Here is a 13,221-nt window from a genome sequence, read left to right as displayed (position 1 = left end):
CATCTGTACTCTAGATGCCGGTCCTTTGAATCTATTCCTTATAAGAATGAAGCAGCTTCGACCCAATGTTCTGTGTCAGCTTCTTGAATGGATTTCTCGTACCTGATTTGCGTACGATCTTTCTTTGCAGTCTTCAAATTTGTATTCGACGAAAACTGAGTCTGTATGACCCGAGTCTGCAAGATCCCTCTACTCATGCAACCTTGTGCATAGCTCTGCATTGTCATACCTGCTATGCTGCGTTATTCATTTCAATTAGTGGTCAGTTGTGCTGTGCTACCTGTTTCGATTGAGTTGGAAGACTTTTTGTGCTTCATTCCCCATTCACTGTCGTGCTGTACCACTTAATTCACCCGAGTTGCCAGACCTTCGGTGTTGTATGCATGCCTGGGTTCAGGTGTCAAATATCCAAACCTATGACAAATGAGTCTGTAGGACCTGGGTCTGTGTCTTTGAAAGTGTCCGTACGACTTGACTACTCACTCGAAGTTGTGCACATGTTGTCTTCAAGATCTATAAAACTCTTTCTTCCTTCTCTACCATCTTTCTCTCTTCTCATCTACTACCAACACAACAAAGCAATAAACTCTCCACCATAACTTGCCCAAGCAACACTGCCAACTCGTCAGAGCAAAAGTTCCTTCGCACAGATCTACCCAAGCAACATCCCTAGACCAAACTCACACTTTTCCCCCAAGCAATAAAATGCCTCTCTATGATGACCTCGAAAGGGAACTCTCAGCGCAAGGTATCTCCATCGAGGTCAAAGAGATTGACGGACACGGGGACTTCCCAATGCTTATTAGCAAAGTGAGGGATTTTTCGGACGCGGAATGTAATACCATCCTAGACGCCTACGTCGATTTCTTCGACGAAGTCAATGAACGTGATATGGATGATTTCACGCACCTGTACCGCGTCGATATGAGCCAGGGGTACGTCTACGCGTGCAGTGACCAACATAGAAATGACAACCTCAGAATCGACGATGCCGAATATGATAACGCATGACAACATTGGTCGATTGTGAGGCATGGATTATGTCTGGGTGTTTGACGCGATCAAGCATGAAAGTCAGGAAAATCTGCACGAACTGCAGAGATGAAGAACCTGAGGTGAAAAGTGGGCAGTCATTCTTTTGTATCACCCAAAATTTCAAGGACATGTAAATTATGACAATAGCGGAAACGAATTCACGAATTTCGTTGCCAATCTTCATTTGAATTTGCAATTATTTGTCTTCGTGCGATGAACTTGCTTCCTTGCCTAATTACACATTGATAATTAGAATGATGTAGCACAGTCAAAGCCTTCGAAGTAGACTGCAACACTGGAATATCTGACATCACCAATGTCACGGCCCTGTCACTGACCTATTGTAAGAGAGTATTAAACTTACTTATAGATAAAAGTAGGCGTTGATTTAGTACTGGACATTGAGATTGTCCCGCCAATACGAACCATACATGTGGTCTCGCAACCGTTTCTTCCTTCAGCGAAAAACACCATACTTTTGACGATCTGGGCAACGTCTTTTGTTAATCTGCGACCTCCTCGCCCGACCGCAAGCCCACCCCCGACTCCTCAGTAGCCGGGAACACATTCAAACCCTAGGAGCGTTTGTCTTTCGTCGCAAACACTCTCTTTGCAATACTCGAGCGCAAAAGAAGTCGCTCTCGTTATTGTCTTCCCGCTTTAACCCCAATTATTTACATAAATCCATAACGAGAACCCTGATTAGCGTCATCAAAACATCTTATCTTCGGCCGCTACAACCGCTTCTATCCTTCCAGCATTTGGGTTTCCTTTTGCAGCGTCTTTCTCGCTCCCCACTACTATCTTCATATCTTTGACAATCTACGGCCGTCAAGTCATGAGTCATGTCGACTGCTCTAAAGAAAACTAGCTCTAGGTCCAAGGATAACTTATCTCGTTCACAGATAATTAGGTCGCAAACGAGTTAGCACCGCTAGAGGAAAAATCAGCGTGTGTTCAAGCCCAGCTTCATCAAACGTCATTGATAACACTTCGACCGACAGGACGGGAAATGAGGGATTCATCGTACACCTATCTCACACAAACAAGTCCCACGTCAGAATTATAGACAAGTTCGGAGCCCCCCAAAAAATCATTCCCCATAACTCAGCGGGGAGGGCTAACTTCACTGTCGCCTCAAAACGGAAAGACTCGCTTTCGGCGAGGAGGGTTGCAAAACCACAAGGATCGGAATTCCTGCAAATACTGAATGCTCGACCAGAAGACTTGCGCTATAGAAGCATTTCTTACAGTTCCACTTCGACATTCTCTATCGGAGCGATGACACAGTCCCCATCGCCCCTAGAGATTAACATGAGGGCTCTGTGGGGCGACAAGCAATGTAAAATGGTAACACGAAGAACATACACAAACATTGAAGGCAGGTGACAGCGAAGCACGAGAATCAGCTTCCCAACATCCCTATTCTTCACCCTCCTTCACACCACCCCCAACCCTCCCTATTTCACCCCCTTCCCCTTCCCACAACGCAATTGCACGCCGCTCAAAACGCACATCGCGGAGATTACATCCCCCGCCCCATACCCCCCCGCTCCTCTCACGCCTTCTTCCTAATCATCTCAACTTTACGAACAACCACGCGTCAGGAACTAGTCCGAACGGCTGCAGTAAGGCTGACCCCCACTTCTACTCCTGACCTCTATGCCGCCCCTCCTCTCCCCTCCCCTCCTTCAGGCCCCCATCACATACCACCCCATCCCACCGTTCGTATGCCTCCCACCTCCCCCTTCATATCTCCAATCGTCTTACTCCATCCATTGCGATAGCTTCGGAGCTTGGATTGAGGATCGAGGAAAGGGTGGGCGCGAGGTCGGCGTCGAGATATGGCGTGGATGTAGAGAGTAGGCGGTAGATTTAATGGAGGCTGCGCGGTTGGAGGTCTGAAGGGTAGGCGAGGGGGGGTGGAGGATCGGCGGAGATGGGGGGATCGTCGGGGTGGTTTTGAGAGGAAAGGAGAAAGGAAGGGGGTGGAGCGTGGTATGGTGCTTGTCGGAAGAGGGAGTAGCAGGAGGGTTGTGGTGGTCAAGGGGGAGAGGTTTGTTATTTTCTTATTGTAGAATAAGAGAAGAAATTAGAAGGCGGGGAGGCGGGGCAAGAGGGGCAAAGTGGGGGGGGAGAGCTGTAAACTCTGAGGGTGGGAAGGCTTAGCTCCGGGAAGCTGCCGGCGTTTAATGGAGGAGATTGTGCGGGGTGGTGAGATTTTGAGTGTGGTAAATAGGAGGGAGAAGAAAGGAGATGGTCACCGGTCTGGAATGATAGAGGTCTGCATATGGCGAAGGGCGCGCAAGGGCGGGGGTAATTCAGGGCAGACTGAAACCAATGTCGCTGCAAGCCATGGAGATGTTGGTTGAATGTTCAATGATGCTTTGAGATAGTCTGCCTATCTGATGCTCGATAGTAGTGCATGTTCTCTGTCGTCTCCGTATGCCATTCTATGCCATCGCCACAAAGACTGCATGTTGGCTGTAAGCAAACTCCTTTCATCTCTGCAAAGACTCGCAAGCTTCTCTCCTATGATGTTATCTCCTCCAGCTTCGCTCTCTCTTCTTCTTCGCAGCTACGCTTCCGCAATCGTCATAATGCATCATTCGAATTCCACTGTACCCCCATCTCGCCAGCAGCCTTGTCTGTCCGAGATTTCGCCTTTCAAATCACTCCCCGTTCTTCAATAGTGATGCGGAGTCAATCAGAAGGCGGCGACTCGCTGGGGTCATGCCAGCCAAGCGGACGTACAGCTCCATGCAAAAGATGCCAAACTCGGGTACTCATGGGGCTCAGTGGCCTCACCGTCGGCGTGGTCCTTTTCTTGGGCGTGGCCTCCGTCTCTATGCTTTGTATGCATGTGTCTTCTTTTGGTGACGCGCCTTCACCGTCTGCACTCAGCGATGCCCCTGCCTTGCTTAAAGTACTCTCGTTCTTTGGTGTACCTCCTTTGCATGGTGCGTCACCTTGGCTTCGCATCTCATCTTTGCTGATCGGTCCCTTGCTTGTCCCTGGTCTGCCTGTCATGTCTTTATATGGGATGCCCTCTTTGCCTTTGCTCTTCTCTGGCGCAGCTTTCCCAATAGAGTCGGATGCTGTGCGCAGCTCGGCCGATGTGCGTAGCGCTGCCTTGCGTAGATCAACCTTCAGCTTCTTCCTCTTCTTGGGGTTTTCAGCACTCAATTCAGATGTGGCTTGTTCAAGGCTGTCATCGGAGGCCTTTCGCTTTTTCGAACTCATAGGCGCAGGCTGAAGCTGAAGGGCAGATTGACCCTGAGGGGATGTTTGAAGCTGAGGAGGGGCTTGAGTAGGAGGAGTGGGTTGCGGTTGCGGGGTCGCTTGAGGTAGTGAAGATGGCTGATCTTGAGGAGCGTGCTGTGGAAGAGAAGTTGAGGCAGGCTCGACGGGTGCTGGCTGAACCGCTGAAGGAGCGACAGGTGTGAGGACGGTAGGCTGTTGCTGCGGCTGTGCTGGTGGCAGTGGTGGCGATCCCGGAGGTGACGGAAGCTGCTTCTTAGGTCTGCGTCGAGAGCGACGTGCCCAGTCGCTAAGACGACCTTCACGCAAGATCTCATACTCAATGCAGTATCCAGGCATAGTGCGATAGGTTGGGCTGGGACAATCGTCCATGTCGTCCCACAAGCTGAAGTCTGGCGGGGTGTGGAAGGGCGGCTCTGCGTGCCGCCCATGCCTCCTCGTCCAATCTATCGTCTTCCAAAGCTTTCATTGCATCAATGCGATAGAAGTCTTCGGGGTAGGCGGGATTGTCGGTCGGAGGGGGAAGATCAGAGTAGTCGTACGCCCACGACATGATTGTGATTGCTGGTGTCAAGTGTTGCGCATAGGAGAGAATGATAGTCAAAGCAGCAAGATCTCGGCAGTCAGTAATCGTGGTGTCACTGTGATGGTGGAAGGGTGGTGCAGGATGGATGGTGAATTGATGAAGAGGTGAAGTGAGGGTTTGAATAACTTACCGCGCTAGCGCGTGACCGGACTAGGGTGATGACGTAATGCCAAGCCACGCTACCATCCTTTCCATTCTCGCCTTGCCCTTCTGCCCCTTTCCTGCTCGCACCTAGTTCTACGCGCCTGATTAGATCGCTACCATTCAGATCGCTGCCACTCGCACTGACCGACCTTGGTGCAATTGACGTTCGGCATCAGCCGCCCAGTCACTAGTAACCACTTTCGCGATTACTCCTGAGATTGCCTTGTCTTCTCTAACATCCTAAATGGTAGTCACTTCCCATTTGATTCACTAAGAAATCACCTGCCAGGCATATTTCTTTCTTGGGAGTCTTACTTGAACCTATTTCACACTTATTTCCCAGCTCAATTCGTCAATACTTCTCACATCGTCAATTGCATTTGCCTACCATCCTCCATCATATCACTCGTCATGGATGAATATCCGACCCAGAAAATGACTTCATCGGAAGCGCAAGCTTGGCTCGAATCAGCCACAGGTGTCTCAGACATCGCATTGACAGGTACTTTCCCTGAAAGCTACTCCGCGCCAAAAGATGTTGTGAAGGGCGAGTTCATCCGTATCATCCCGGATAGCGATGGCGCAATGAGAGCGTTCAGCGACCTTTGTCAATTAAAGGCACAGGGAAGGCTTGATCCCCACAACGCCAAATTTATCATAGCAACCGGCAGCGACAGGTTTGAACGGCCTGGCATTACTCATGCCTATGAAGCTGAGTCTGTTACCACGGGGCATTTCACGATTGGATGGCATGTTCTCTCAGTCTCCGGGCCCCGCAAATGGAAGATCGGTACTTCGCTCCAAGAGGTCGACATACTACTAGCCTTCCCAGAGGCCCTCGGCAGTGACCGTATCGCGCCGGTACATGTCACGTTACGATTGAACGAACAATCTGGCGTGTGGAACTTGAAAGCCGGTGCCTCGATGAAGGTAGATAAAGAGCAGCTTCTACCCGATGGATCCATTTGTCTCTCTCGTTACCGCACAAGATTGTGGCTCAATGGCTTGACTTACATAGTGGAGTTCGTTGTCACGGATGCAGAGCAAGAAAAACTGTACATCGAAGAGAGAAATCGAATGTTCCCGGGAAAGTCGATCTCAAGATCGAAGTTCTCAGGACTCCCATTCAATTCCGACATACGTTTGCCCTTTGCAGTCTTCCGAAGGGGACTGGGATCAGGGACTTTTGGCTTCGTCTTTGAAGGGTTCGAGCCAATTCGAGGTGATCCCAGGGTCATCAAAAGACTCCCCCTGGCCAATCAGACAGATGCCGACGAAGCCGCACAAGAAGTTCGCGCGCTCCATACGTTGCGCGGATGTACTGGCATCGTCACAATGCACGGAATTGCTGATAATGAAGGAAGACCGGAATTCCCAAAAGTCTTCCCTAGCGACCTATACATTGTGCAGCAACGAGGAATACCCTTCAACGGATGGCAAGAAGTTATGGACGAAGGAGTCTGGGATCGGCGAGCTAGGCACATGCATTCGCTACTAATGGGCGTGTACGCCTTTCACGTTCGTGGCTGGATGCACAGAGACATCACTACAAACAACCTTCTCTACGCGGTAGAAAAGGGGGAAATGCAGCCGTCTAAGGCCATGCTATGTGACTTTGGCAAAGTCGGCTTTACACGAACTGATATCAAGACACATCTGGCAGCGTTCGAGCTCCTCCCTCCTGAGATCAGGAGGCCCCCACAAGTCCAAGACAAGAGTTATACGCACAAAATAGATATTTGGATGCTTGGTCTAGCCTTGATTCAGCATTGGTGGCCACAGGCAAGGAGCTTCCACCCTCGCGTCCAGGACCAATGGAATCAACTTATCCTTCGGCTGAAAAATGAGAAGGGATCACCACTGGTGCAATTCCTCGTCAAGATGCTGCAGTGGAAACCAGAACTACGTCCCGAAGCTCGCGATATTTTGCGAGACACAGATTTCAAACACCTCATTCCTTTTGAAGTTTGGCGTAAGGGCGAGGAAGAGCGTGACGAGCTCTATAAAAAGGCATTGAAGGAAGAGGAGGAGATGAAGAAAGCGGCTGGGAAAGCGCAGGGGGCGTGAGATGGAGGATTCGGGGAAGCGGCGGCGGCGACATCGAAGATGTATGATAACCACGAGAGCATGCGGAGACATGATTTTCACGACGACAGATACCAGGGAGGCAAAGTTGAGCGCGTGTATTTGAGATTGATAGCCTTAAAGCTGTCATATGACTAGTTGCAATTTCATTGATTGCACAAGGCTAGTCGAAGCATAAAACATCTATTATCCAACAGATCTTGTGAAGGCTTCTGCAACTTATCAGCTTATGGACTCGGTATCTATGCCTGCTGCAATGTCTTCACAATCAAGAAAACTTGCGAAACAATACCTTTTACTGTGTCCTTCTACATTCGTACTCCCGAAGAAACCAAGTGAATGCCTCAAGCATGCTAACAGATTTTGCCCCTTTACCCATCATTGACCACCTTCATCGGGCTGTTTGCCACCCACATTAATATGCCGCGGCCTGCTACTCGCATCTTCATTTATGTAAATTCACGCGAAGACATCTATACGCTGGCAAGAAGATGGGACGATTCGACGTTTCTGGAGAATGACTTTACTTGACACAATGACTTTCTATGATTGTGTGTTTACGTGTGACGGTGACAACAACGCAGAAAGCTCCAAGGACTCTTTCATAGCTGGAATGCTGGCTGACTCAGCACATTCGTCTGAAAGGCCCTCTTGTCATTCGCTCGTTGGTGTCACAACAGTAATACACACGTAAACGTGTCACTATGCCGTGGCGCGTGCTTTACTTATCATTACACAACACACCTGCGTGTAAGCGTAGCAAACACGTCTATTGAAATCAGGGGGAAATTAAATCTAGCATCTTACTTCCCCTGCCTTTCTCACCTTCAACGCCGCTTCTTACTACCTTCTACGGCTTTTCACTGCAAAAATGCATCACCCGGCTCCCATTATCCGCAAAACACCTACCTCGCTCTTCAACATCTACAATCCTCATATTATTCATCGCTATCATATCGGCAAATCAAAGTTCATTACCCCTGCGCTCGCCAGCGCTATCCAGCGAACTCTGCCACGGCAGCGACATCCCAAGACCGTAGCGATAAATCTACATTTCGAAAGTACGTCCTTCATGCTCAACCTTGCGTAACACACCTTACTAACAACTCTTCGCACAGCTCCAGCCATCACACCTCCCCTCAACCGTCACTACGCCACTATCGCCGACAACGACGCCGAGGATATCGCCTCCAGCCCCACCGACTCCCCCTCCCCCTCCCCTCCCCCTTTCCCCCCGACCATCAATGGTACACCCCCACCCCCAACAGTGTCGACCCCATCCGCGAGCTCTCGCTCGCCCTCAAGTTCAATCTGTACAGGCCCAAGGCGCGACTGCACTGCTGCTGCGGGAGTGCCTGGTTTTACGAGTGCGAAATCCCTGATCGCGATGGGAAGAAGGACTGTTATCTTTGGTGCGCCGATATTGCTGAAGTGATCATCAAGATTGAGGACGTGGCGGACTTTGAAGAGATTTATGAGAAGTTGGTGGAGGGGCGAGGGGACGTCAGCGCCTTGAAGATGAATATAATGTAGTGGCAGGCGTGAAAGTTGGGATTCTAGGTGCTGGGGTGGGAACAGATGAGGTGAGGTTTGAATATGGGTGTGGCAAGGGGAATTGGAGGGCATTGTGCGCGATTTCGCGATGTAGGACGGGAATGGATAAATAGAAAACATAGTTTTAGTGAGAGGGATGTATCTATTAAGCAAAGTGCGTAAAGAGAGGCTATTCGCTATCTCGATATCGCAGCTCTATCTAGGTATGCACACCGTGTGATGTTCATTCTGCGGACCCCCACCCTCGACATGCCACGTATAATAGCCCACGCTTTATTAGAGGACGCATGCAAAACCTGCTACTTGATCAATCACTAAATCGGATAGAGAGAGAGAGGGGTATTTGCAACGCAAATGCTCGAAGTAGTAACTTACATAAAGTGAATCGCAGCAGATCTGGCTCTTCCCTGCTATGGATATGCGGTTGCTGTAGCTGCTGCGCCTTTGAATTATGTTAACTGGCTGTTGACAAATTATAATACTATATCTTGCCTGTCCACTAAGGGAGAGACTGTGGTGTCAGTGGAATATCGTGGATTTTATCTTCAACTAATTAGTGTTGTGGAGGGAGCAGTACCGCGACTGCATTGTAGCTACATGTCTGTGTGAATTGTGTTTTGATCTTATGTATACATACTATATCGTTTAATTAGTTGCTCCAGAGCAGCGTCATAATCTTGATCATCGTTGAAGTATGCCTTATAGGCACGATTCATCCACGCCATGCAAGCCATCCACGCTATGCAGACCCTCCACGCTATGTAGACCACCAACGCTATGCAAACGACGCACGCTATGCAAACGGATCAACTAGTGAAAAAGCAACACCCCCCCAACTCATTCCTCTGTCGCATCTAGGCTTCAGAAAGCACCTCCACAGCCTTCACCTCACCTACCATCTCCTGACCCTCCACCCCCACCTTGACCTTCTTTCCCCCACCCCCCTGCTCGTCTCCTTCCTCCGCTTAACACCCCTCTTCCCCCCCTCATTTCCCTCCTCAACCTCAACAAACCGCGAATGGGAGAAATCCACCAACACCAACTTCCCCTCCCGCTCATCCCACAAAACATTCCTAGCAGCCAGATCCCCATGTCTGACCCCCAATACATGCATCATCCCCGTCAACCTCTGAACCTTCCTCTGATTATCCCACAAATAATCCTCATCGACCGCCGTGCCCGCATACGCCATCGCCAAAAAATACTCGATTTCATCCACCGCGCGGATGAGGAAGCGCTGCGCAGGCGCAAAGTGGCCTAGGCACGGCGGGATGGCTTTCCCCTGGAGGGGTGCCAGGCGGGCGTAGATGCTGGCTTCGTGGAGCATGCACGGGATGTATTCGGCGATTGTGCCTTTGGCGACGAAGACGTAGTTGTGCGAGAGGAGGACGAATTTGAAGAGGTAGCCGCGTGCGCCGCGGACGGGGAGGACGCGGCAGCCTGCGTGGCGGTCGTCTTCGAGTTGGAGGTAGAGGAGGCGGAGGAGGTCGGAGGCTTGGATCGCGTGGCGGTGGGGACGGCGCGGGGAGCTGAGGTCGGGGTTGGAGTTGGGGTGGAGCTTGTAGTTGGGGCAGGCTGGATCCATACCTTTCTCCGGGTTGAGGAGGCCTGCGAGGCAGGACTGCGTGCAGTAGGGGACGTTGCGGGTGAAGGTGGCTCGCTCCTCAAATTTGCGGTCGCTCTCTGCGTATTTGAGATCCTCTTTGGCGAAGTCGACGTCGGAGACTTCGGCGTCGTCCACATCGGCATGGTCCACAGTTTGCTTTTTAGCTCCTTGTCGCATGGATGAGGATTTTGTGCCGGAAGATTGCTTCTGGTCGACTGCTTTGGCCTGTGATCCTCGTTTGGGACGGTGACTCATGGCTGGCGTGTGGTCCTCATACTTTTCCTCGTCGCTAGGATCGTTCTCTGATGACATGTTCTCTGGATCGGAGCCTTCCTTGCAATGAGACTTGGAGCCTTTACTCTTCTTATGGAGTGGACTGTCTGCGGATTTCCTTGAATAGTAGCTGTGAAACGAAGTTTTGGCTGCAGTCTCTGGAATGTTTTGCAGCACCTCTTGATCATCAATACCAAATCTAGGGAGGCGCTGTTCGACATGGTCGCCCCATTCCTGTTGAAATCGCGAACGCTCTATAGCCATGAGACAGAAGCCAAGGACTTCACTAACAGCTGTATTGGAATATTCTCTCTCTGCTGCTGCGCTAGAAGATACCTGGTTAGGATTGGTGAGGCGCCAGTGGAGAGTGTAGGGATCATCTCTCGTGATATGAAGCCATAAATAGGATTCGCCAGTCGTAACGTACGCAAATCTCACCCGACCTTTTATCATAGCATTGAAAATTTGTGTGACTGTGGCTGCGACAATTTTCTTTGCCTTGTAATTCAAGGCGTCCTCATTATTCTCCTCTCCGGAGCCCCCTTGACGCGGTCGCTTGGATTGATGAGCTGGCTGCATAATCTCAGCGAGAATTTCCTGCCGGATGCTTTTGAGGCTCAGGCCACGTTGTAGAACATCCGCGGTTACTTTATGGGGAGGCTTGTACTCGACGATGAAGATGAGGTCTGCATCTTCTTCAGCGGTTCGGCAGACCCCAACCTGGTCGGTCGCAAGGTACGGCCTCCGAGCATTTGGCTTGAATGGTGCGGATGGATCTTCTGATGAGGCAATGCCATGTGGAGGCGTCTGAGGCTCGGTAGGCTCCATGTCTTCTTTCAACCCCCTTTCGTGAGTCTGGAAGGAGAAGGGATGGTCAAAGTGAAAAGTCTTCTGTGCTTCTGGCATTTTGCAAAGCGCCGAGGCGATTCGCTCTACGAATTGATTGACAGCGGTATGTTCCCATTGCTCCATGGCGCGCTCGCTAGCCAGTGGCTTCATCTGTGTGAGGGTGTCGACAACTCCCTGAAGGTTGGCGCGGCAAGAGAATACGCGTCTTCGGTCCACATTTCCAGCTTTCAGAAGGTTCAAAGCCTGGTCTGTAAACCACTGGTGCTTCGCCGCCAGAGAGTCGCTTTCGTGGAGGCCTGTGGGATAGAATTTGTTGCTGACTTTCGTGAAGCCTTTGGTTGCACGGGAAAGGTCAGATTCGATCTTGAGAGTTGCCTGCGCTTCATTGTGGCATATCTCTAGGAGCTCTTCGATGGTTGTATCCCGCAGCTGAACATCCGAGATCTCTGCACGAACTTGTGCATCGCTGGCACGAGTTTCTGCATCACTGGCACGAGTTTGTGCGTCGCTTGCACGAGTTTCTGCGTCGCTGGCACGGACTTCAGCATTATTTGCACGGGATGTTTCGGCGTCGAGTTGTGCTTCCGTTACCCTAGCCTGCGCCAAGAGAGCTTTGTTCAGGTCTCGGAGCCGCTGGAGCTCTTCTCGTGCGTCGTCAGCCATGGAGCTCGTAACGTCTGTAATGCTACGTTGCTGGTCGCTCTGCTGCAAGAGAAGGTAGAAGAAAAACGTGTTGGATATTGTTTGTGTTGAAATTAAGCCCAAGTCACGCGCGCGGGAAAAACGCGTGAAGCAAATGACGCCATCTTTTTCACTAGCGGCCATTGCGTCGGGAATCTTTCATCAAGGACATCTTGGCGTCCTCTCCATATGCATACTCAGTATATGAACATGCAAGAAAGTCTTCAACCGTTATTTCATGCTATCTGCTGTCTTTATCACATTGCCATCGAGCAGCTCACTTCCTCATGTTGATCATGATGATATTAATTATGCAAAGTTGTGACCAAGCAGTACAACCTTAATATATCCGGGAAGAAGTCTAAGGCCAAGGCAATCATTGTTAACCGGAAGACTTCAAAGATGACAGCGTGCCTTGGTCAACTCGGTATCATACAGTAGCCCAGGAGCCACCCAAAGCTTAGTAAACTTCCTTTCAGGTAAGTCTTCTTGAGCAGCTCACGGTCACTGAGACGCCGGTAATCCACTCACTCTGCATATCTCCACAAGAACCACACACTTCCCTCATCTCATCCGTCATTCCCCCAAATCACCTCCCGTCCTTCTTTGTCCATCTCTCTTTTTCTCCCACTTTCCCGTCCTCTCTGCCCCCACTCCTCGTCAACCCTAGCACTGATTTCCACCATCTTCTCCACCAGCCCAGCCGAGAAAATTATGGACAGACATACATCTCCTCTTCATGTGTTGCTCATACCTCGGTGCATCAGCATAATCAGCAACTCGCGGCTCGTACCAGTCCCACAACGCCCACACAAACACGCTCGGTACCCGCGATCTTCATTTGACGCGCATATCCTACGCTCGAATGACGCGTGCCGCGAGCATTACAGGAATGCTGGACGAGAAATTTTTTGAAGGGCTACGGGCGAGACTAGGCTGCGAGGCGGGTAAAAGCGTCTGATTTTACGAAGATGCAAAAAAGTCTCAATTGGATTTGCAGGCGTTTCTTCGCGTTGAGAAGTAATTTTGTTGATATTGAGGCGCCCAGCATCGGCTTTACTGCCTCGTCCCAAGCGAGGTGTAACAGTTTCGCCGCGTTAAAGGCATTGGTTGAGATTGATAATTAGATCACTGCGATTCTACCATC

The 13,221-nt window shown here is 50.5% G+C and overlaps 3 protein-coding genes across 3 annotated transcripts; 1 reads left to right on the top strand and 2 right to left on the bottom strand.

Moving 5' to 3' along the window:
• Positions 1-3,738: 3,738 nt before the first annotated feature.
• On the bottom strand, positions 3,739-4,849 carry KY384_002838 (uncharacterized protein; the record flags this gene model as incomplete). The annotated part of the gene is made up of 2 exons (XM_044811360.1): positions 3,739-4,608; positions 4,679-4,849. The coding sequence occupies 2 exons, from the start codon at positions 4,847-4,849 to the stop codon at positions 3,739-3,741; spliced, it is 1,041 nt and encodes a 346-aa protein (XP_044671636.1).
• A 588-nt stretch (positions 4,850-5,437) lies between these two features.
• Positions 5,438-7,093, top strand: KY384_002837 (uncharacterized protein; the record flags this gene model as incomplete). Its single annotated transcript, XM_044811359.1, has 1 exon — positions 5,438-7,093. One exon carries the CDS (start codon positions 5,438-5,440, stop codon positions 7,091-7,093), a length of 1,656 nt encoding a protein of 551 aa, XP_044671635.1.
• Positions 7,094-9,557: 2,464 nt separating this feature from the next.
• KY384_002836 (uncharacterized protein) lies at positions 9,558-12,218 on the bottom strand (the record flags this gene model as incomplete). The annotated part of the gene is made up of 1 exon (XM_044811358.1): positions 9,558-12,218. The coding sequence occupies one exon, from the start codon at positions 12,216-12,218 to the stop codon at positions 9,558-9,560; it is 2,661 nt and encodes an 886-aa protein (XP_044671634.1).
• Between the last annotated feature and the right edge of the window lie 1,003 nt (positions 12,219-13,221).

Source organism: Bacidia gigantensis, assembly GCF_019456465.1.
Source record: "Bacidia gigantensis strain McMullin 20006 chromosome Unknown contig_175, whole genome shotgun sequence".
Taxonomy (NCBI): domain Eukaryota; kingdom Fungi; phylum Ascomycota; class Lecanoromycetes; order Lecanorales; family Ramalinaceae; genus Bacidia; species Bacidia gigantensis.
Note: the sequence above shows the minus strand (reverse complement) of the source record. Positions and strands in the feature narration are given on the sequence as shown.